The 23,640-nt window shown below is 41.8% G+C and overlaps 1 protein-coding gene across 11 annotated transcripts in view; it reads left to right on the top strand.

Annotated features, from left to right (window-relative positions):
* The window catches only part of PRR14L (proline rich 14 like), a 60,968-nt gene extending 43,588 nt beyond the window's left edge, over positions 1-17,380 (top strand). For 5 of the 11 annotated variants that reach the window (XM_045067490.1, XM_045067599.1, XM_045067547.1 and 2 more), the window contains 4 exons: positions 155-326; positions 904-1,010; positions 11,663-11,734; positions 13,337-17,379. In XM_045067490.1, the coding sequence (XP_044923425.1) occupies positions 155-326; positions 904-1,010; positions 11,663-11,734; positions 13,337-13,616 (631 nt within the window). In that variant the 3' untranslated portion in view covers positions 13,617-17,379. Of the gene's footprint in view, positions 1-154; positions 327-903; positions 1,011-3,328; positions 3,373-11,662; positions 11,735-13,336 lie in introns of those variants that run through there. The other 6 variants (XM_045067432.1, XM_045067470.1, XM_045067425.1 and 3 more) reach the window with 3 other exon arrangements.
* Positions 17,381-23,640: the final 6,260 nt, after the last annotated feature.

The raw sequence follows: 23,640 nt of genomic DNA, 5'->3' as shown, positions 1-23,640 counted from the left end.
CCAGAAATAACTAGAGAATCCTTTGGCTGGAAACATCATTGCTGGAAAAAGGGAAGATCTTCAACCTTAGTCTGATGTTAAGGAATTTTTGCCCAGGTAGAAAGTGAAACCTGTCTCATATTTTCCTTCTCCGTTTTTCTTTCCATGGTGCTAGACTAGAGCCTCCATTCCCTGCCTTGGTACCAAAGTCTTGCCTGGTAACAGACTCAGCTGTCAGCAAGCTCCTGCTTTCAGCCTCCGAGTTCCAGGTTCCTGAGTTTGATGAGCTGGATAGTGTGGCAGCGTCATGCCCCCATCCACAGAGCAGCCCTCCAGAAGAGAAGGAGGTAAATGTAAAGAGCTGATAGAGTCGGGGGCAGTACTGGAAGCATCTATTGAGGTCCGCATATCACATGATGGGTACACAGGCCCCTGGGTATCTTTGCTTATCACTGTTAGCTTCAGCTGAGTGCTGGAGATTACCAAAGCAGGGGTTTTTCTGCTTGGCCACTGAAGGCTACTCTGGATCTCTGAATCTGCATTGTTTTACAGGTCCCTTTTGTTCGATGATAGCATTTAACAGTATTTAGAGTATTAGACCAAAGAGCTGCTTCATGCATTCAAAGATGAGTGAACAATGGTATTCTTCAATTTTGCAATCTCTCTCTGTCTCCAACAGTTAACAGGCTTTCATATTGCTAATCTCAATATCTGAGCTGAATGTACGGATTCTCTTCTAATAATATAAAGGGAGTGGTTGCTGAGAACACTGTCAGCAGGAGTAAGTAGAGCTTTGTCATAAACTATGAGTTAGAGTCATCTATAAACTGAGGAAGCAAAATCTTAGAGTGTCAAGAAAAAGGACTTTTTGTATTTAAAATGTCTTACAACTTGACCGTCTTTCTTCTTAATCTTTAAAAATAGGCTGAGCCAGAGAAGAGGCCAAAGAAAGTCTCACAGATTCGTATCCGGAAAACCATTCCTAAGCCAGACCCTAATCTTACCCCTATGGGCCTTCCTCGACCCAAAAGGTGAGCTCCTTCTCTAACACACATAGGTCTGCTTTTTTGGAAAATTGTTTGGTAGAATATAAGGACCTTTGGTAGAATATAAGGACTCTAAGCTATTTATTATACTTCTAGGAATTTATCCAAAACAGTTAATTGGTAATACGACCAGAGATTTATGTGCCAGGGATATTGTTCTGCATTCTTTTTTTTTTTTTTTTAAGATTTTATTTATTTATTTGACAGAGATCACAAGCAGGCAGAGAGAGAGGAGGAAGCAGGCTCCCTGCTGAGCAGAGAGCCCGATGCGGGCCTCGATCCCAGGACCCTGGGATCATGACCTGAGCTGAAGGCAGCGGCTTAACCCACTGAGCCACCCAGGCACCCCTTGTTCTGCATTCTTAATCATTTTTAGCAAGCTCACTATGCCAGATATTATTCTGTCCCTTTATGTACATAGTCTGTTTGTCCCCCAGTGGTGCTGAGAGGTCAGTGCAATTGTTGCTCCAAGGTTTAGATGAGGATGCCAGGGCTTAGTGTATAAGACACTTGTTTTAGGCCATGGTGTCAGTCGTGGCTCAGGCGGCTTCTCTCTCACATGGTTTTTACCCGAACCCACAGCCCAAGCTCACAACATGCTGGTACAAATTGAGAAGGGACCTGATGTCATGAGAGAAAGAAGTTGAAATTTTTTTTTCTTTCTCTCTCTCTCTCTTTTTTTTTTTTTTTAAGAAAATGCCAGATCCATGCTATGGTCTATATCATGGCCTTTAAAAACTTGGTTTCTAAAGATTTATTTTTTATGACAGAGATAATTGCTAACCCTAAAACAGGAAGTGGAAAGAAAAAACAGATTACCAAATTAGGTGTTTGGTGTACTGTACATTAATTATACAGACACACTATGAAAATAACATTTTATAAAAGATCTCCAGAGTTACATTTTCTTGTGGTGGATTTCACTCCTTCATTTCTCACTGGCAAATAGAAGTCTAACAGTAGTCCCTTAAGTGACTCCAGGTAAGTTATTGAACCTTCCTGAACTTCAAGAATGTGTCTATAAAGTGTAGTAAGAATTCCTAACACTTAAGATTGCTGTACAGTCCAGTTGAAGAAAAAATGTGTAGTGTGCCTATTACATTGCTTCATGTAACACAAATGCAATAATTACTATAATCATAATTGACCTACTTTTCCCACATGGTTTTGTCTTAATATATTTTTATCTTACAGTTCTTTTATTGATCATCCTACCATATGTCTTTATAAGAGAAATTTTGAAATACTTCAGATATCCTAGGTTGAATAGTATTTATTACTAGAATGAAATAGGATTCAAAATCAGATGTATTCTATCTTGCATTTGTATATAGATATAAGTTCTGAAAAACCTTATTATGATAAATAAGTAGTTGGGAGTAGAGACAGTTAATATAATAATGACATTCAGTCCTTTAAACTTCTTTCAAGTAATATTACTAGCCAAAAAATCCCAGAGTGATCTATCATCAAATTATATTTAATGATTTATCACCTAATTTTGTTGAAAGCAAAGAATTGACAAGTGCTGACTCATATAGGTTCTGTTACCAGGCATTGAAGCAGTGAGTGTTTCATTGTACAAGCAACACACCAAAAAGATCTGACCAGTGTCAGATGCCCAATAATTTGTATGCCGGTCTTTCACTTAGAGATACTTTATTTAAGTCAATATAATGAAAGAGGTTGAAAAAATAAGATTTTTGACAAACCTTAGTCTAAGATGCTTTTTGATAAAGTGCTTTTTATTCCCATCATCTTTTGTCAAAAAATCTTGAAGTTACAGATTTAGTGTAGTAAATGTATGGAAAAGCCTTGACATTCAACTTTTTTTTAATACACGTGACACAATGTTACATTAGTTTCCCATCTGGTTCAACAAGACTACACATTATGCTATGGTCACCACAGTTGTAACTCTTATCTGTCACCATACAATGCTATTATAATACCATTGACTATATTCCCAGTGCCATACCTTTTATCCCTGTGACTTACTCATTCCATAACAGGAAACCCCAGTCTCCCACTCCCCTTCACCCATTTTGCACATTCCCCCACCCCTTAACATATAACTAAATTGGCAAACACAGTTTTTATTATTCAAGCCCATCAGCCAAATCATTCTTACTCCCTAACTTTTGTGTTCCAACTCAAGTAAATGTATTAATTCGCACTTAAAATTATGCAAACCATTGAGAAATAAATTATGGAACATATCTTACAGTAAAGTATCTTGCATTTATTTTTTATTTTTTATTTTTTTTAAGAATTTTTTTTTATTTATTTTATTTATTTGACAGACAGAGATGACAAGCAGGCAGAGAGGCAGGCAGAGAGAGAGGAGGAAGCAGGCTCCCTGCTGAGCAGAGAGCCCGATGCGGGGCTCGATCCCAGGACCCCGGGATCATGACCTGAGCCGAAGGCAGCGGCTTAACCCACTGAGCCACCCAGGCGCCCCCTTGCATTTATTTATAGATGTAAGTTCTGAAAATATCTTACTTGTAAAAGCTGTAAGTGAAAATTAAAATCATATATAACAAATATATAATTTATTTTAATAGCACATTATTAAAATAACATGGTAATGCTGTTTGTCATTACTGGATTTGTAATAAACTAATGTAATGTGTAGTTAGAATAATAAATTATGACGTGAGGGGGCACCTGTGTGGCTCAATCATTAAGCATCTGCCTTCTGCTCAGGTCATGATCCCAGGGTGCTGGGATTGAGCCCCGAATTCGGCTTCCTGCTTGGCGGGGAGCCTGCTTCTCCCTCTCCTGCTAACCCTGCTTGTGTTCCCTCTCACTGTGTCTCTCTCAAATAAATTAAATAAATAAAATATTTTAAATAAATAAATAATGAAGTGAGGAGTGTGGTAAAAGCATGATACTGCTTCAGTAAATGTGTATGCATATGTGAATCAAACAATGTTATTGGACTTTTAGGAGCAATTAAGAGTCATGTAAAACATCAAATAAACCTATTTATGTAAATCTTAGGACTGCTTCAATATTCAATGTAGGAGAAAATGTACTATGAAACCAGCTTACATGGCAGTATCCTGTAATTTTTGCTGCTGTTAACAGGTGTAGAAGTTACAATACTTTATAGGCTAAAATAAGATGAGGATTAAATAATCAAATTAAATTTTTCTTAATGTGATTTGTTAAGTTTATTCCTTAACTGAAGGAAATTACTTAAAATTTTTGATTGTGGGTTTTACACACTTCATCTAATAACGTTTGATAGTCTTGGTAAACATTTCAGTGGTATATTTTAAGAAAGAAGAATTGACTGTTAAGTCGGCCCTCCTTCTTAAGGAGGCATTGTTTGATGATAATCAGGAGACACATGATGTAGGGTCACCCTGACAAACTCATTTCTACAGCATATATGAAATCTGAATATTCTGACACCAGCCAAAGTACCCTATTTCTAAAGCCACTCCTCTCTTACTGGAACTATAGGTGATAGGGAAAGACCAATCCAATCCAAGTTTACTGTGATTTCGTTAATTACTGAAGGGGACTCAGCAAGATCACTGATTTGACTCATTTACTGAAGTAACATTCGGGATGGATAGGTGCTGTTCTGAAAGAATTCGTGGGGATGGAGAAATCTGCATAAACATTCAAAGACACTTCTCAAACATATGACTAGAAGTTCTAGGAAATTAAAGATCGGGAGATAGTTTCCACTAAAACACTAAAACAGGGTATTCGTGTACTCTGTGACATGTCTTTTGGCACACTGGTGTGAATGCCACTGGTTTAGGGTATTTAACAGCAACCTTATTTAGCTCTTGGGAGTTCATGTGTCTTTCAGTCCAACTAGACAGACTACACAGTATGTTAAATAGGGAAATGGTAAAATAAAATCTTAAACTATAATAGGAGAGTAGCCACAAGATGTACAGAGAATTCTGAGGGTACCCTAAGACTGAGGGCAAGTACTCAAAGAAGGATAAACTTAGAAGAGGGGACACCTCCCAAAGTTGCCATTTAGACTTTGTTGGAGAGAGTAGAGTTGCAACCCATTGGATGGCTGGGTTGCTAAGGCCAGAGCTAGGCAAGCAAGAAATAGCAACTTTGCAGGGTGCAGACAAGCTGAGGTAGGTGGGCATGCAGGGGAAGGGGATACTGCCCTCTTTCAGGAGGGCTACAGGAAACAACCCTCAGGAAGTTGGAGTGCAAGCTTATAGCCTGGAGTGCCACGTATTTCCTGACACAGAAACATGTGACATGGTCACCAGGCTAGGGTTGCCAGAGCACTGACGGACTGCATGCTCTGTCCACACAGCTAGGGCTGAGCCCACTCCAAATGCCCCTCCTTGACATCCTCACAAGCACACACAGTGACAGGGGCTGGGGGTAGTTTACCAGAACCAGGAAGAGAAGCTCCTTTCCTCCTACAGTGTTGCCCCAGTGCCCTCTTCTGCCAAAGCTTTTAGCGTCATTCTTACTGTAAAGAAGAAATGTGTTGAGAGTCCAAGATTCCAGTTTCACAGAGTAGCTACTAAAAGGTACAGTTTGATCTAAGAAGCAATAATTTGATAGCTGGTATATACCAGTATAAACCAGAAATATGAATGCCATTCACTTGACCAAGAGACTGTCCTTTTAAGGAGAGATTCGAATAAATGGAAAAGTGGTATTTAACACAGTCACATGGAAGAATAAAGAAGCAAGAATAGGGAGGAAAATTCCAAAAAGGAGTGAAATAAGAGAGGTACTAATCCTGAGAGATATTAAAATATATTGTAAAGTCTCAGTAAATAAGAATGGTGTAGTGCCAGAGCATAAACATACAAATTGATAAATTAAAATAGGAAGTCCAGAACTAGACACAAACACAGATTTAGTATGTGATCGTGGTGTCCCCTCAAATCAGTGGCAACTGGATAGCCATTTTAAAAGTAATAAACTTGGTGGGGAGTGTTGCCTGGCTATCTGTCAGTAGAACATGCAACTTCTGTTCTCGGGGCTGTAAGTTCAAGCCACATGTTGGGTATAAAGATCACTTAAAAGTAAAATTTGGGGATCACTTGGGTGGCTCAGGTCATGATCCCAGAGTCCTGGAATATTGACCCCCTTGAAGGGCTCCCTGCTCAGTGGGTATCTGCCTCTCCTCTATCTGCCTTTCCCCTTTCTCATGTTCTCTCTTGCTCACTCTCTCACTCTCTCTCTCAAAAAATAAAATCTTATAAAAATAAATAAAATCTTCAAAAAAAATAATAAAGTTGAATCTGTATCTTAGACCTTCTACCAGAAGAAATTCCAAATGAATCAGATTTAAACAGAAACAAATCAGACTGTAAGAATACTTGAGGGGACGCCTGGGTGGCTCAGTTGGTTGGGCGGCTGCCTTCGGATCAGGTCATGATCCCCGCATTCTGGGATCGAGTCCCATATCGGGCTCCTTGCTTGGCAGGGAGCCTGCTTCTCCCCCTGCCTCTGCCTGCCATTCTGTCTGCCTGTGCTCGCTCTCGCTCCTCTCTCTCTGACAAATAAATAAAGTCTTTAAAAAAAAAAAAAAGAATACTTGAGGAAACCATAGGAATTTTTTTTTTTTAAACATAAACTCTCCCCCCAGCATGGCCCCAAGATCAAGAGTCACATGCTTCACTGACTGAGCCAGCCAGGTGCCCCTGCCCATAGGAAATTTCTAACTGGAGTGACTGACTAGAATACAAAGTCCAGAGCCATAAAATAAAAGTCTGAGAAATATATTTCATAAAAATCTAGCACTTCTGCTAGAAAAAGGAATACCATAAACAAAGTCAAAACACAACTTGTGGGGCACCTGGGTGGCTTAGTCAGTTAAGTGCCTAACTATATTTCAGTCCAGGTCATGATCTTAGGTCCTAAGACTGAGCCTCGGTTCCTAAGACCTAGCCTCGGTTACGGGCTCTGCACTTGGTGGGGAGTCTTCTTGAGACTGCCCCCCCTCGCCCTTTTGCACACGTACACTCTGTCTCAAATAAAAACTTAAAAAAAAAACCACAACTTCTAATTGACTAGGTGGGAGGAGGCCTTTCACAATGTATACACATAACAGAGCCTCAAGATGTACACTTTAAATGTCTTAGAATTTTATTTGTAAGGTATATGTCAATAAAGCTGGAAAAAAAACAGTAAAATTTTAAAATTTTAAGAAACCATAAACTCCTATCAAAAAGCTAATTTACATACATACATATGCTTGTGCATACAAACACACCAGACTTGTACAAATTGATAAGAGAAAATGAAAATCCCCACAGAAAACTGGGCAAAGGATGTGACTAGATAGACGGCCCACAGGTAAGAAAGTGAAAATAGCTCTTACCCAAATGGAACAAATGATCATAACACCACATTGCTTGTTTGGAGGGCTGTATCAAAATTAGAAATGTGCAGACCCTTTGGATATCTAGGAATTTCTGATACAGATACACTTCGATGTATAGGAAATGACGTGTATAAAACTCACAACATCATAATAATGTCAGAAGACTAAGAAAAATATGGGCCTGATCAAATAATTTATGGTACATCTATTCAAAAGAACAGAATGCCATATAATCTTTCAAAACACCAAGATGTACCATTTTATATAATCAGTGTCTTAAGGTAGTGTTGGCTAGAGCAAAAATTGTCTGTGGAATGTTGCCATTTGTATAAAACAATGGAGGTTTCGGGAAATAGGAATTCTTAAGACTTCTTTGTTTTATATAGACCATTTCTGTAACCGTGTCTTCTATAAACATTTATAAATGAGGGATGTGATTGCTCAAAATGAGAATTTCAACCTACCCACCAAATGCCTGATGTTTTATCTTTGTCTGTATGTAGAGATTTGTTCTCTCTGCCTCAGAATATAAAAGTCATTGTTACTCAAGCAGTTTGGTCACCTTAGGGATTCAATGTCCCTAGTCATTTTCTAGGCCAGAAAACAGGTGCCATCAAAAGTTGTTGCTATATTCTGCTTAGCATATATATCCGCACATCTCAGCCTCAAGACCACACCTTACACAGAGAGTTTTCTCTGAAATTGCCTTCTGCATGGTGCAAGTCATAAAAACAAATCAAGTGATGAGGGAGAGAGGACCCACCAGATGGGAAGACACTCAAATGTAGACTCTCGCCAAAACCACTCTGGGCAAGGTGGTCTCTCCACAGAACATGTGCTTGTGAGGCAGACTGCATCATTCCAGTGAGTGAAGCCTCTCTGAAGAAGGCAGTTTGTTAAGGGCCAGAAATTCCAGAATCTGAGCTCTGTTTACCATCTTTCACCTCAGCGCAGAAATGACACATACTGCCCTGATTTGCCAGTCAGAATGACTTTCACTTTCAGACTGCCTATCGGACATCTTTAATGTAGCAGTTGCTACCAGTAAGAAGCAGAGTAGCTGCTGTCTGTTGGAATGCCAGTGCTTAATCACTATTAAAAATTATATATGTGTTGTTGTATTTGGGTATCTTCCATGAGCATGTTCTTTGCTGAATTGAAATTGAATCAAACAAAACCTCATAAGATTTTCAGAAAGAAACTAAAACATGATGCCAGAGTTAATTGACATGCTCTGCAGACTGTTTTTCTTATCTGAATGACGGGTTTAAAATATACAGAAACATTGTGGTGATTTGCTCTTTCATAATAGTTAATGTAAAAGTTATGCTCTCTGAAAATAAGTTTCTACTTAGATAAGCGTGGTGACCTGCAGCTATCCTCTTCCACATAGTGTAGCCAAAATGAACTGAGTATACTCAAACAAATGAATAAAAGGGTGAATTTTATGGTATATGAACCAAGACTTCTCGAGGACTGATTAAAGTTCTACAGCAGAAAATGTACAAGATGAGTATAGGGGCGCCTGGCGGGCTCAATCAGTTAAGCATCCCGTTCTTGATTTTGGCTCAGGTCATGATTGCCAGGTTGTGAGATTGGGCCCCACATTGGGCTCCGTGCTCAGCATGGAGTCCGCTTGTCCCTCTCCCTTTGCTGCTGCTCCTGCTTGCTCATTTTCTCTCTCAAATAAGTAAATAAAATGTTTGTTTGGTTTTTTTAAAAAGATGCATATAGAATATCTTTTCTTACCAGGAAGTGCTAAAGCTCTCAAAGACTACTAAGGTCATATCAAATAGATCAGGAACCAGTTTGGAACTCCCACTGGCCACAGATGAAATGGTCTGAGCATTGAAAAGATTAAAGCACAAGAAATATGTTTAAGTGCTATAGTTTATAATGACACTTTTTAAAAAAGATTTTATTTATTTGAGAGAAAGTGAGAGACCACAGAGGGAAAGGAAGAAACAGACTTCCAGCTGAGGAGGGAGCCCTGTGTGGGGGCACTTAACTGACTGAGCCACCCAGATGCCCTTACAATCCATTGGCCATATTTGGATGAGATTAGAGAACCAATTAATTGTTTTGGAAATCAATAAATAAGGGGAAAGAACCAAGTATGATTTGTTTTTCCTGCATACGTTAGGGCGCCTGGGTGGCTCAGTGGGTTAAGCCGCTGCCTTCGGCTCAGGTCATGATCTCCTGCATACATTGTACCTCAGGATTACCAAGTAATTGATGAGCATGAGGTTTTTCAATTTAGATAGAAGAATTCTACCTAATGATTGGAGGAGTGATAGACTGTCACCATGTATGACCCTGAAGAAGTAATAGATTAGTCAGCCTTTTTCAGTGGCTATTAGTATTATATAAAAAATCAACAACAGGTCCATCATGATTTAAGTATATACTACCATCTAAAAATCTTACTATCAAAATACCTAAATCCGATTATGCCTCTATATTTAATCATCAGTCTGTAGGAAATACCTATAGTAGTTCCCATATGTTTGGGTCAGAGGAACAGGTTAAATGATACTGTGTAGGTGTAATAAGAAAATCTAGACTGGGGAAGCCACAGGTCAAACGACCTGGTTTCTTTACCAAATAAATTACAAAATGAAAAGGGAGACAGACAAAATAGAACACGAGTAACATACAAATTGAGATGGGTGTGATTGGGATTAAAAATTCCAGGGACCTGTGTTTGGGAAAAGGGTAAAAGTGATGTACTTCATTTTCTAAGTTAAAAATACTTACTGAAACTCTTGCCAACCACTAAAAGAGGAATGTATAATTTCCAAACCAGTAAGGGGGGATAAAAAAGAGAAAATAAACAGTCAGTCAAGGAGAAGAAAAACATTGAAAAGGTAGGATTAAAAGAAGCTGTAAAATATGATAATAGATACAAATACAGTTATATCATTGCCAGTAAGTATAAATGGACAAAATTTCATAAAGCTGAAAATTGACAGCCTAGAAAAGAAAAATCTAGTTTGTGCTGTGCACATGAGCCATCTAAAACTCATTGCGGAAGAGCTGAAAGGCCTCCTCCAAAACCCTCAGTTTGTTCCTCACAGTCCACAGTCTCTCATGGTTCGTCTCCCCCTCTGATTTCTCCCAACTCCCTTCTCTTCTCCATCTCCCCATGTCCTCCATGTCATTTCTTATGCTCCACAAATAAGTGAAACCATATGATAATTGTCTCTCTCTTTGACTTATTTCACTCAGCATAATCTCTTCCAGACCCGTCCATGTTGATACAAAAGTTGGGTATTCATCCTTTCTGATGGAGGCATAATACTCCATAGTATATATGGACCACATCTTCTTTATCCATTCATCCGTTTGAAGGGCATCTTACTTCTTTGCACAATTTTGGTGACTGTGGCCATTGCTGCTATGAACATTGGGGTACAGGTGGCCCTTCTTTTCACTACATCTGTATCTTTGGGGTAAATACCCCTAGTGCAATTGCAGGGTCATAGGGTAGCTCTATTTTTAATTTCTTAAGGAATCTCCACACTGTTCTCCAAAGTGGCTGCACCAACTTAATTCCCACCAACAGTGTAAGAGGGTTCCCCTTTCTCCACCTCCTCTCCAACACACGTTGTTTGCTGTCTCATTAATTTTGGTCATTCTATCTGGTGTAAGGTGGTATCTCAATGTGGTTTTGATTTGAATCTCCCTAATGGCTAGTGATGATGAACATTTTTTCATGTGTCTGTTAGCCACTTGTATGTCTTCATTGGAGAAGTGTCTGTTCATGTCTTCTGCCCATTTTTTGGCATAATTATCTGTGTTTTGGGTGTTGAGTTTGAGGAGTTCTTTATAGATCTTGGATATCAGCCCTTTGTTCTGTCATTTGCAAATATCTTCTCCCATTCCCTGGGTTGCCTCTTTGTTTTATTGACTGTTTCCTTTGCTGTGCAGAAGCTTTTGATCTTGATGAAGTCCCAAAAGTTCATTTTCACTTTTGTTTCCTTTTCCTTTGGAGACATATCTTGAAAGAAGTTGTTGTGGCCAATGTCGAAGAGGTTACTGCCTATGTTCTCCTCTAAGATTCTGATGGATTCCTGCCTCACGTTGAAGAGTTTATCTTTCAGTGGAGAGGGGCGTCTGGGCGGCTTACTTGGTTGAGAATCTGCCTTAAGCTCAGGTCATGCTCCTAGGGTCCTCTGCTCAATGGGGGGAGTCAATTCCTCCCCTCTCCCCTGCTCGTGCTCTCACTCTCTGTCTCTCATAAATAAATAAAGTCTTTAAAAAAAAAAAAAAGCATGAAGAACTTACTTTGTTCTCTTTTCAGGTTGAAGAAAAAAGAGTTTAGTTTAGAAGAAATCTATACCAATAAGAATTATAAGTCTCCTCCTGCAAACAGGTGGGTACATGAGTAGGAGTTAATAGACTGGGAGGACTTCTGAAATGATCAATGCAAATCTCCAATCCTTTCACTTCAGAAAGGGTTTTATGTTCAGTTATTTTATTTCCCAGCATTTGGACCGGGGTTGGTGGTAGGATGGGACAGGAACGTGCGTTGAATGGTGTACGTACAGAAAACGTCTTATTTCAATTTGTACTTGTGTTTTTAGCAAACATGCCAGCTCTCTTCTTCAGGACTAATAATGGTCAATCTTCAGATATGATTCCAAATACAGAACAAATTTCATTGGCTGCCTTTGAATCTGAATTCAGTTTAAATCAGGGAACATTTTTTAAATTCCTGTTGTGTCCAGGTTGTAGCAAGAGAGTTTCTAGGATTTTATCCTGTAAATTGAATATTTGCTCTAAGACTTTTGTACAGATTATTCATTGCAGCATTACTAAATAATAGGAAAGGATTGGAAACAACTGAAAATATTCACTAATCTAGTTTTGATTAAATTGTAATCCAGCCTTATAATGGAATGTACTGTATAGCCATTAAAAAGATAAGTCAGAAACAAACTGAGGGTTGCCAGGGGGAGGGAGGTAGGGAGAGGGTGGTTGGGTTATGGACATTGGGGAAGGTATGTGCTATGGTGAGTTCTGTGAAGTGTGTAAACTTGGTGATTCACAGACCTGTACCCCTGGGGCTAATAATACATTGTATGTTAATTTAAAAATAAAAAATTATTTAAAAAAAAAAAAAAAGATGAATCGGGCTCCTGGGTGGCTCAGTTGGTTAAGCATCTGCCTTTGGCTTGGGTCATGATCCCAGAGTTCTGGAATCGAGCTGCTCAGTGAGGAGGCTGCTTCTCCCTCTCCCTCTGCTGCTCACCCTGCTTGTGCTCTCTGTCTCTCTTCGTCAAATAGATAAAATCTTTCTTTAAAAAAAAAGTTATTAGCAAGTCAGAGAGGCACAGTGCATAAGATAGTGTATGTAATTTGCTACCATTTGAGTAAGAGGGAAAAAACTCAAAGTGGAAGATAAATGTCATGGGTCAGCAGGCTACAGGCCAAATTCAGCCAATGGCCTGTTTCTTTTCTTTTCTATAGTCTATGAGCAAAGAATGGTTTCTACATTTTGGGGGGTTTTTTTGTTTGGTTTTTTTTTTTTTTTTTTTTTTGGTTTCTACATTTTTAAAGAGTTATTTAAAAACAAAAAGAAGAGTATGTAGTAGAGTCCTATGTGGCTTACTAATTTTAAAATGTTTACTCTGGCATTTTATGTAAAAGAGCTCACCTCTGATAATAAATGCTTATTTATGTATGTCTGTGCATTGAATGACTTTTGGGAGGATACACAAAAAATTTTACTGGTGTTGCTGACAAGGGCTGGCCTTTTATTCTTTACCCTTTTGTCCAGCTGCAGTTTTTTCACTATGTGTTCATATATTACATACCCATATATATATTTTTTCATATAAAAGAGAGAAATATTGGCCAGAGTTGAGTAAGTAGTTGTTAGTTGTTTTAGCCCCAGTTAACCAGAAGGGTTGGTGGCCCAGGAGACGCGCCACATGAGTCAGCGTGTTGATTGTTTTTTGTACTTTGCTCTCAGGTGTTTGGAGACCATCTTTGAGGAACCTAAGGAACGAAATGGTACGCTAATCTCAATCAGCCAACAGAAGAGAAAACGAGTTCTAGAATTTCAGGATTTTACCGTCCCACGAAAGAGGAGAGTTCGTGGTAAGGTCAAGGTGGCAGGCAGCTTTACCAGGGCGCAGAAGGCAGCTCTGCAGAGTCGGGAGCTCGATGCTCTGTTGATACAGAAACTAATGGAATTGGAGACATTTTTTGCCAAGGAAGAGGAGGATCAGGAGCGACCATCTGGTTGTTGAGAAGCAATTCAGTTTGGGGGTCTCGATTTTAGGTTTTCCAGGCTCCTTGGAAGAGGTTGCCTAATTTTGCCCTACCACCCAAACTACTCAAGATGCAATCCATGGATTTTTACCTATTTTAAGGTGCAACCTTTTTAGGAAATGGTGAAAGAGGGTCCTCTACTTCTACTGCTGAGTATTGAACCTCAGGAATGCTCCCTTTATCCTAGAAATGGTCCTGAATGACATCTGGCCTCCTCTCCCGCCACTTGCCATCCTCAGGAGGAGGACACAGCACACCTTCAGTAACACTAGGATTCCAAGGACTCACAGCATTTGCACGTCCATGTGAAAGTTCTGCATTGTTTACGGTGGTGCTAGACCAAGATTATTTAGAGACATGGGCTAGGGAGGGGGACCTGGCGTCCTGTCCTGTGTGGTCACACCAGCTCATTTTGGTAGTTGAGGAAAGATGAGCTGTTGTGTTTCCTAATCCTCTGAGTCTGTCTGCCTAGAACCATGTGCGTGTGTGTATGTGTGTGTGTGGCTTTTTCCCCATCATTTTCTCCCCTCTGTGACTGTGGGTCACTAGTGCCAGAGGAGCCCGTCCAGGCCCCATTCGACGTAAGTTGCACTTTTTAATGTTGTGGTGTTGATTATTTTCATTTGTTTTCCTTTTTTTTTTTTGTATTATTGCTGCATGTTTGGAGCCTTTAAATGTGATTTTAAAACAAAATTTTTAAGACATCAAGGAGAAAGACAATACACATCTTCAGAATATATGACAGGCATTTGACCCAGTGTATCAGTGCATGGTTTGGGACAATGGAGAGACATTTTTCCATCACATGTTTCAAACAGCCCCTTCCCCATCTCTACCTTCCAGTGTAACTCATTAGAGGGAGTACTTTTTCATCTGGGTTCTCATTCTTGCTCGTTAAGTTGATGTGTTTATTTTAATGATGGAAGTAAGAGCAGGTTTTCCTCCCAGCCATTTAAAAAAATAGGAATATTGGGTGTGGTCTTAATGGGTTATATCTGAAGTGGTAGTATAGAACAAAGTTGGGCATAACAGCTCAGGCTGTGATAAAGGTCAACCCAGAGTGTGTTCCAGAAGTGGGGAGTGAGACAGGGCATGGTTCAGACCCAGTGATGCATCCTTGTGGTTGGATCATGAAATTCCACCACCAGCCCTCTCTGAGGACACCATCGTATTGGGGGCTGTGTCAAACCTACTGGAAATTTTGTGGAGTGCCAGAGTTAGCAGAGTCCTTTATATGGACCTGCAGGAGTCCGTGGCCTAGAAGGACACTCTGTGAGTCAGCCAGGCCCAGAGGTGTCATTCCTTTTCCACTTAACTCCTGTGTGCCCTTGCCCTGCTTCCCCCTACCTCCTTCCCTTGTGTTATATCTTTCTTTCTCTCTTGCTCTCAAAACAAAAGTTCAGAGAATTAACATTCCTTGGCTGGTGAGTGAGATGCGACACCCAGCCTTAGGACACTGGTCACCTCTTTCCGTTCTCCTAGGAGCCTCTGCTGGGAAGCATCCGCCCCTAGAGACTGTCAGAACTCCAGAGATATTTTCAAAGCCAGTCTGTTAGAGAAGAGTGAGTGGTGCCGTCCTGGAGTGTTGTCTCCTAGGGTTCCTTTGTCTCCCCATTTGTGAGTGGGTGGGGAGATGGGGTGGGGGCGGGGGGTCTCTATGTGCCTTTCCTTTGCAGGTTGACAGTCTATGCCGCACTGGAGCAGAAGAACTGACTTGAGCAAGAAAAAAAAAGTGCCACGTCTATCTTCTAGGCCCGCTGCCTCAGACATAGCATTTAGTAAGTGAGATACATACCTGGTGACCCACGGAGGCTTCTAAGGCCTTGGCCAAATAGCATTAGAAGAGGGCCACACTTCCACACTGGCTCTAAATGATGTGAACCAAATTCTGTCGTTCTACATCCGCTTTGCCCAGACTGTATAGACACAACCTGTGTTTCACTTCAGTACCTCTCCCTTCCTGGGACAAGGTCCTTAGACACTAAATGCTTCTCTCTGTCTTTTTGCCTAAAGGAGTGGGATTAGTAATCCATTGTATCCTCCGACAGATGTTTTTAGGGAGTGCTGCTGGACAGCGTGCAAACTCCCAGCAACTCAACAGAGCCCTGTTTGCCAGCTCCATTGCCAGTGTAGACCAGTTAGTAATGTGACAGCCATGTCATCCACCAGACTGAAGTTGAGTGGGCACAGCTGTGGCATCACCACCATTACAGAAACACAATTTCAAGTTTGCCCTTTATAGGCATGGCACTTGGAAGAGCCAGGAGCAATGATTTGGAACACTGGAGGGATGGAGGAAGTGAGGCCTGGGCTCTCTCCTTGTCCTGGCCGTGTGGGAGAGAAGCAGCTCTGAGGCAGCCCTGCCTATCCTTGAAAATCTTGGCCTGACCCCGGACTAGGGGCTTTCCCCTGCTCCAAAATTAAGAAGGGGCCCCCATTGCAAACTTGAAATTGCTTGCCTGAAGTCGACACATCAACTTCTAACCACACTCAGCCAACCTGTCTTAGCATCCATTTTCATCATTGGCCTGGCCAGCTTCAATGCTTTCTGTGGTCCTCAGAGCCTGTGGAAGCTGCCTGCAATGGGAGGCATTAGTCAGCTGCTGGCACACCACCTGTCCAGAGCTACTGGAGGTCTCCTGGGTTGGAGGCTGATACAACTTCTGAGTCTGGGGACTTCCTACCCCAAGTGGTGGGAAGTTACAATTAACTATGATTTACTCAGCTATAACTCAACTCCAGAGGTTTAGTATTTTTAATACAGGAAAGAGAGGAGAAATCTCAGGTCCAATCAGGGTTCTGCCCATCAGCTTTTCACTGAAACTTCAAAGATGGGTTGTTGTTTTGTTTTTTTGGTTTTTGTTTTTGTTTTTGTTTTCCCCATTTTTCAGTTTATAGCTACATTTTCCTCTCATCTGCTCCCCACCCACTTTCCCCTTCTCTTTTGGTCACCTTTCCAGCTTCGTTTCTCCATTCATTTAAATGTACCTCATCACCTATTCAAGCATATTATGTCCACTTTTTCTTAGTGACCTTACTCTAAGAGCTACAGCTGAGGGAGGTACAATGGAAAGACATGTAGCGTTTGCCTTACTTGGAGCCTGAAGAGCGTAGAAACTCATGCTGTGAATCCCCAAACTCAGCGCTCCTTCACGAGCTGTGAAAATCATGACACTTTGTCACAGTTTTGCCTGAAAGGGTCTTTCGCATGGGCACCAGAGCCAACCTGAGATAAATTCCAGTTCCTACCATCTGGGCATGATCCCTCCCCCCAGGGTTCACTCCCTGCCCACCAGACTGAGAGCCTGTGGAGTGTGTGGGACTAAGGCAGCAGAGCCAAGGCATTGGCATAGCCTAATGGAACGCACAGCCAGCGCTCCGTCCCCAGGCTGGGATTCCATCTCATAATTCCATGTATAATAAGATCTGCGAAAGACCAACTTTTAGTCAGTGATACTTTTCTCCCACCACCCGAGGGAGAAGTACCCAGTTGGTGCTTTCTTTAATTCCCTTGTTTTGTTTTGTTTTGTTTTGTTTCTGGAAGCTTTTCCCCTGGTATCATGGAAAGGACCTCTTAAATACCGCATTGTGGGTGGCTGTATCCAAAGTCTAAATAATTGGCCATGGGGCGCCTGGGTGGCTCAGTGGGTTAAGCCGCTGCCTTCGGCTCAGGTCATGATCTCAGGGTCCTGGGATCGAGTCCCGCATCGGGCTCTCTGCTCGGCAGGGAGCCTGCTTCCCTCTCTCTCTCTCTCTCTCTCTCTCTGCCTGCCTCTCCATCTACTTGTGATTTCTCTCTCTGTCAAATAAATAAATAAAATCTTAAAAAAAAAAAAAATAAATAAATAAATAAATAAATAAATAATTGGCCAGAGGTATGGAATAGCCTTTCCTGGATTTATCCACGGGAAGGGTGCCTTACCACAACTGCACTTCTTAATGTAAACAGCTGATTTTGGAGGAAGGCTTAGTTTTACAAAAATCAAAGTTTCATATTACCATTTAACCACAAATTGAGCAGCAAATGCTAATTTGATTATAAAGTGAGGGTCCCCATAAAGCCCTCCATCTAGCACAGCATATTCTCAGATTTGAAGCTTGTTCATTGTGTGTCTTCATGAGCCCCTCCCTGGTGCTGAATTGGATTTGAATTCCTGGTGAGAGGCCTCAGCATCTCCTTGGGCTGGTCTGGGCCAGTAAATAGCTGCCTGAAGTGTTTATATATTATCATGGTCAATAGTTAAGTGAAATTTGTACATTTTTGGTAACATTGGCATACAAGATGCCCCTGCAGTTCCTTTTCTGTTTGGTAGTTTGTGACTCTAAAATTCCCACTGTTATGTGTGTTAATTTATGAAAATAAAATTTTTTTTGAAAACCTTTCAAATAACTCTCAAGGCTGTTATTTCATCCTTTTGAAAAAAAAAAAAGAGGGGGGGACACTTGGGTGGCTCAGTTGGTTAAGTGTCTGACTCTTGATTTTTGGCTTGGGTCATGATTTCAGGGTTGTGAGATCAACCCCACGTGGGGCTCTATGCTCAGCATGGAGTATGCTTGAGATGTTCTTTCTCCCTCTGCCTCTGCTCACTCGCTCTCCCAAAATAAATAAAATCTTTAAAAATTTTTTTTTTTTTTTAGTAATCTCTATACCCAGCTTTAGGCTCATACTTCAAACCCCAAGATATAGAATCACATGCTCTACCGGCTGAGACTGCCAGGCACCCCTCTTATTTTATTCTTACAGGTTGGTAATAGATTAAAATTTTACCTCTAGTGTCATGAGGTTTCACTATTTTCTGAAGACTGCCCCAAGGACTCTTGCTTTGTGTGACCTTCTGATCCTGCAGTGAACCTTTGAAATTTTATTCAGTGGGGGACACCTGGGTGGCACAACTGGTTGAGCGTCCGACTCTTGGTTTTGGCTTGGATCATGATCTTGGGGTGGTGGGCTCAAACCCTGCATCAGGCCCTGTGCTTAGCCAGTAGTCTACTTCTTTCTCTCTCCCTCTGCCCCTCCCTCCTTGAGCTCATTCTCACTCTTTCTGTCTGAAGTAAGTAAAAAGGTCTTAAATAAAATAAAATTTACTCAGTGGCAACAAATTATCTTGTGAGAGAATTTGGTATTTGGAAACCACTGAGACTCATTCAGATCTGAGTCATACCATGTGGGGTAGGGTTGCTGAGCAGTATTTTAGGTGTGATGGGTTTTTTAATTAATATATAATGTATTTTAAAAGGGGGGGCGCCTGGGTGGCTGCGTGGGTTAAGCCTCTGCCTTCCGCTTGGGTCATTATCTCAGGGTCCTCGGATTGAGCCCCGCATCGGGCTCTCTGCTCAGCGGGGAGCCTGCTTCCCTCTCTCTCTCTGCCTGCCTCTCTGCCTACTTGTGATCTCTGTCTGTCAAATAAATAACTAAAATCCTTAAAGAAAAAAAATAATATATATATATTATATATATATATATATAATGTATTATTTGCTTCAGGGTGCAGGTGTGTGAATCGTCAGTCTTACACAATTCACAGCACTCATTAGGTATGTTTTTATTTATTAATTTATTAAAGATTTTATTTATTTGACAGATATCACAAATAGGCAGAGAGGCAGGCAGAGAGGGAGCAGAGAGCCCAATGCGAGGCTCGATCCCAGGACCCCGGGTTCATGAACTGAGCCAAAGGCAGAGGCTTAACCCACTGAGCCACCCAGGCGCCCCTAGGTATGATTTTTAAATAGTGCACCTTACTTTCTCATTTGGCAGAGGGGCAAGAAAGCAGATATGTTTCCAATACTAGCCTATTTAGGTAAGAGCTTGACTTGTTAATGAAACTAGATAGAGTATAAGAGTATAAATAAGTTCATTCATTTACTGTAAAAAGGGTCTTGCCTTTTATCGCATCCTCCTATCCATCCATGAGTTAGGCTGTGAGCCCTCCATTCTCAGCTCCCTCTTTCCACCAATGGCAGCTAGCAAATGACTGAAAACATGGCTCTCTAACACACCGACATGTCCCAGAGAGAAGCATGATTTCTGAGGTTGTTCTTCCTCTGTCCAGAGGAAAAGCAGTGCCCAGTGTCCCTTCTTGGCTTTTTCTAATTCTTGGGCTTCTACAACACAATTCCATCCATGTAGTCTTTTACATTTGGGGAACATTCTGCCTGGCAGCTGTGCTTCTGTTAGTTTTCACAATTACTTGAGAAGAGTACTCTCCTACACATTTTCTTTGTTTAGAAGGGAGAGACTAATCATCTATTAAGTGTTCTTTCTTTAGCGAATCCCATTACAGGATCTTGGGTTGGTAGGGCCTCCTGAGAATAAGGACTGGTCCATGCTGATTAAGAATCCTCTGTGATGTCCTGCCCTATTGCCGTGACAGACACCTCATCTCTGCAGTTGCTTCTGGGACTTTTCTCAAGAAGTGTTATAGAAAATTCTTTTTTTTTTTTAAGATTTATTTATTTATTTATTTGACACAGAGACCGCAAATAGGCAGAGAGGCAAGCAGAGGCCCGGGGGAAGCAGGCTCCCTGCTGAGCAGAGATTCCCAATGTGAGGCTTGATCCCAGGACCCTTGAGACCATGACCTGAGCCAAAGGCAAAGGCCCAACCCACTGAACCACGCAGGTGCTCCAGAAAATTCTAATTTTTAAGCAACTTCCAAAGGTCATGGATGAGTCATAACATCTTACACTTCCAGTGTCTTCTCCCTGTACACTGAGGAGATAGAAGCAGTTTGAATAGAACTTACATACAGACCTTTTGCAGTTCCTTGAACAGCATGCTCCCACTGTATGATACATTCACTTGATTTGCTGTCTCCAGGGCCCAGAATGTTCTCCCATGTTTCTATATGTTCTCTCAGATCTTTGCCTTCCCAGATCACCCTTCCTAAAGGTGTATCCCCACCCATTCTGCATCACCGTTATGTAATTTATACTCTGCAGCACTTACAACTTTGTACATATTCATTCCTGTAAGGTAAGCTCCTTGAGGTCAGGAACTTTGTTTTATTCACCCTGGGCTCTCCTGGCACCTTAAACAGCCCCTCACATATTATGGGAGGAGCTGCGTAAGCATGTCATGGGTGAACGAATAGGCTGCTTTCACAGAACTTCTTGTGGCGCAGACCTGGTGAAGTCCTTTTCAACCCCCTGACTCTGGCTATGTGAAAGCCCCGTAATTCTTCCCTTCAGTGACTCTTCAAGGGACCCAGCCTGTGGCTACCCAGATACAAAGGGTAGAACTGGTCGCCTTTCCTTTTCTTTTCTTTTTTCTTTCTTTTTTTTTTTTTTTTTTTTTTTTTTTTGGTTAAGATTTTATTTATTTGACAGAGCGCACAAGCACGGGCAGTGGCAGGCGGAGAAGGAAAAGCGGACTCCACTGAGCAGGGAGCCCTCTGTGGGACTCCACCCCAGGATCCTGGGATCATGACCTGAACCCAAGGCAGATGCTTAACTGACTGAGCCACCCAGGTGCCCCTGGTCAACTCTTCTGATGCCCAGCTCTGCCCAGCTCTGCCCAGCTCCGGCTGCAGCCACACCTACAGCTGGTCTCACGCCTTCTGATTGACTGTAGCTCATAAGCGGGGAGGGGCCAGTTGAGTTACCCATTGCGGAGGCAGCAGGCAGTGGGGTCACCTATCTGGGAGGTGGTACCTGCAACCCCAACCTGGAGACTGCATCCCTGGCCCAAGGACATAAGTGTGGTGTGCTGGAAGGCAGAAAATCCCATGCACAGGAATCCTCTTGGGAATTTTTCTCCTTTTTATTTTGCATTTTTTAAAAAGATTTATTTATTTGAGAGAACACAAACAGGGAAAAGGCAGAGGGAAAGGCAGAATCAGACTCCCCGCTGTGCAGAAAGCCTGATATGGGGCCTGATCCCCGGACTCTGATATCACGACCTGAACTGAAGGCAGACACTTGACTGACTGAGCCACTCCAGCACCCCATTCTTTTGCATTTTTAATCTCAGACTCTTGAAGATGGTGCAATGGTTCCTGAAATAGTGCAAACAGAGAGGTAAATTCCCAAAGCACTGCAGCAGTTGATGAGTCTGGCTGCCTTCTCCTACTGCTGCCATCTTTGTGAAACACAATTTTGCCCTTGTCAGAACCACCTCTTAATATCTCTTCATGGCTTTGTCCTCATACTCAAATAAAGATAATAACTGTCATTTACTGAGCCCTGCCCAAGGGCCAAGCATTTTGTGCTTATGTTCTCCTTGAATTCTCACAGCAACTTGGAGTAAATCATTGTAATCCCCATTTTGTAGATGAGGACCACGGGCCTCCTCCTGACTGTGAGGCTGTGTTATCAAAATCAGCATTTCTGCCCACATCTTCCTCTCCAGCCTCATTCCCCCTTGAATCAGCACCCTGAATTTCTTCTAGTGTCTTAGATCCTCCATGCTCTCTCTTCCCTTGAAGCGTTTGCAGGAAAGCTGTCACATTGGCGGGAAATATTCTTTCTCCACCCCTTCGTTGAACTGCCTGTACTTCAGATCTCTGAAGGTTTCCCCCAGCCCCTTCCGGCTCTGTCCCCACCACTGCCTGGTAGGCACCCCTCTTACGTGCTTCCTCAGTGCATATACTCCCCCACCCTCTGAGCTGCCTGCTCACTCCCCAGGATCCCCTTCCCCTGTGAGCTTCAGGAGAGCAGGTCTTGTTTGCCATCCCCAGCCCCTTGCACATCCCTGGCACACACATGCTCAATAACTGCTTATTGAACAGATCAATGTATCATGGCTTGCCTGAGCACCATAGGACACAAAATAGCCAGTCCTCTGGAAGGTCATGGACAGATAGGGGAGAGAGACACATGGGTCAGGAACTGAGAGGAGGCAGACTGGCAAGTTTTAGGATATAGGTAGGAGTGCTGTGGGGAGAGAAAAAGATTTTTTTTTTTAAGAAATATAAAAGTTGCAGGAAAAAAAAAAAGAACATAATAAGCACCCATATTTCCACCATCCAGAATTAACAAGGGTTAGTATTTTTCAAATTGCTTCCCGTCATGTCTAAAAGAAATAAACCATTATGGATATCACCAAAGTCCAAAGAGATGATCAGTCCCTATTATATCCCTGCTCCACTCCTTAGAGACAGCCACTGTCAGAAGGCTAGTATTTGTCCTTCAGTCCCCTAACTCCTGTCTCTCTCTCTATATATAAGCAACTTACAATATTGTTTTTATATTATTTTGTTTAGTAAGCTCTATGCCCAGTGTGGAGCTTGAGTTCATGACAAGAGTCACATGCTCTTCCGACTGAGACCGCTAAGTGCCTCTGTATTGGCTTTAAGACACATTTATTCAGCATCATGATCAGATGATTACATTTAGCAATGAAAAGTATGAATGCAAAAAAAAAATCTATATTAAGACTCTTTATTGGGGGGGGGGGGTTTGTCTAAGGGCCTGCTTGGCCAGAGGGAGTCATTTTGTGTTTACATAGTGAACTTAGATTGACCCCACCTCTCCCAGAGGAACTTACTTGCAAAATCTAGATAAAAGGGCGGGTCAAGCCAGGTGAAGACATCCAATCAGTGGGGCACTGATATCTACTAGGGGGCACATACATCTACTAGGGTAAATTGAAATTCAATTGGCCACCCGTGTGTTACCTAGCAGTTTTTTCTGTGTGTGGCAGACCTAGCGTGACTGTGCAGTTTTCTCTGTGTATTGCAATCTCATTGGCGTGTATAGCCCGGCTAAACTACCTCTATAAAAGTTAGTCTGTGAGGCGGGGAGGGGTCGCCTCTTTGCAAGAGACGGCCCTGACCGTTCAGTTTGATTCTCAATGAAGCTTTGCCTGACCTTCGCTTTGTATCAGTCTCGCTCTTTTGATTACGGACCCTAACAGTTTAGTCGGTTAAGTTTCTGCCTTCAGCTCAGGTCATGATCCCGGGGTCCTGGGATCCAGTCCTACATCAGGCTCCCAGCTTAGTGGGGAGCCTGCTTCTCCTCCCCAGCTCCTGCTCTCTATGGCTATCTCTGTCTCTCTCTCTC

Source organism: Mustela putorius, unplaced genomic scaffold (assembly GCF_011764305.1).
Source record: "Mustela putorius furo isolate JIRA1106 unplaced genomic scaffold, ASM1176430v1.1 tig00000081_pilon_pilon_pilon, whole genome shotgun sequence".
NCBI classification, from domain to species: Eukaryota; Metazoa; Chordata; class Mammalia; order Carnivora; family Mustelidae; genus Mustela; species Mustela putorius.
The sequence above is the reverse complement of the archived record's forward strand: the minus strand, read 5'-3'. Positions and strand labels throughout refer to the sequence as shown.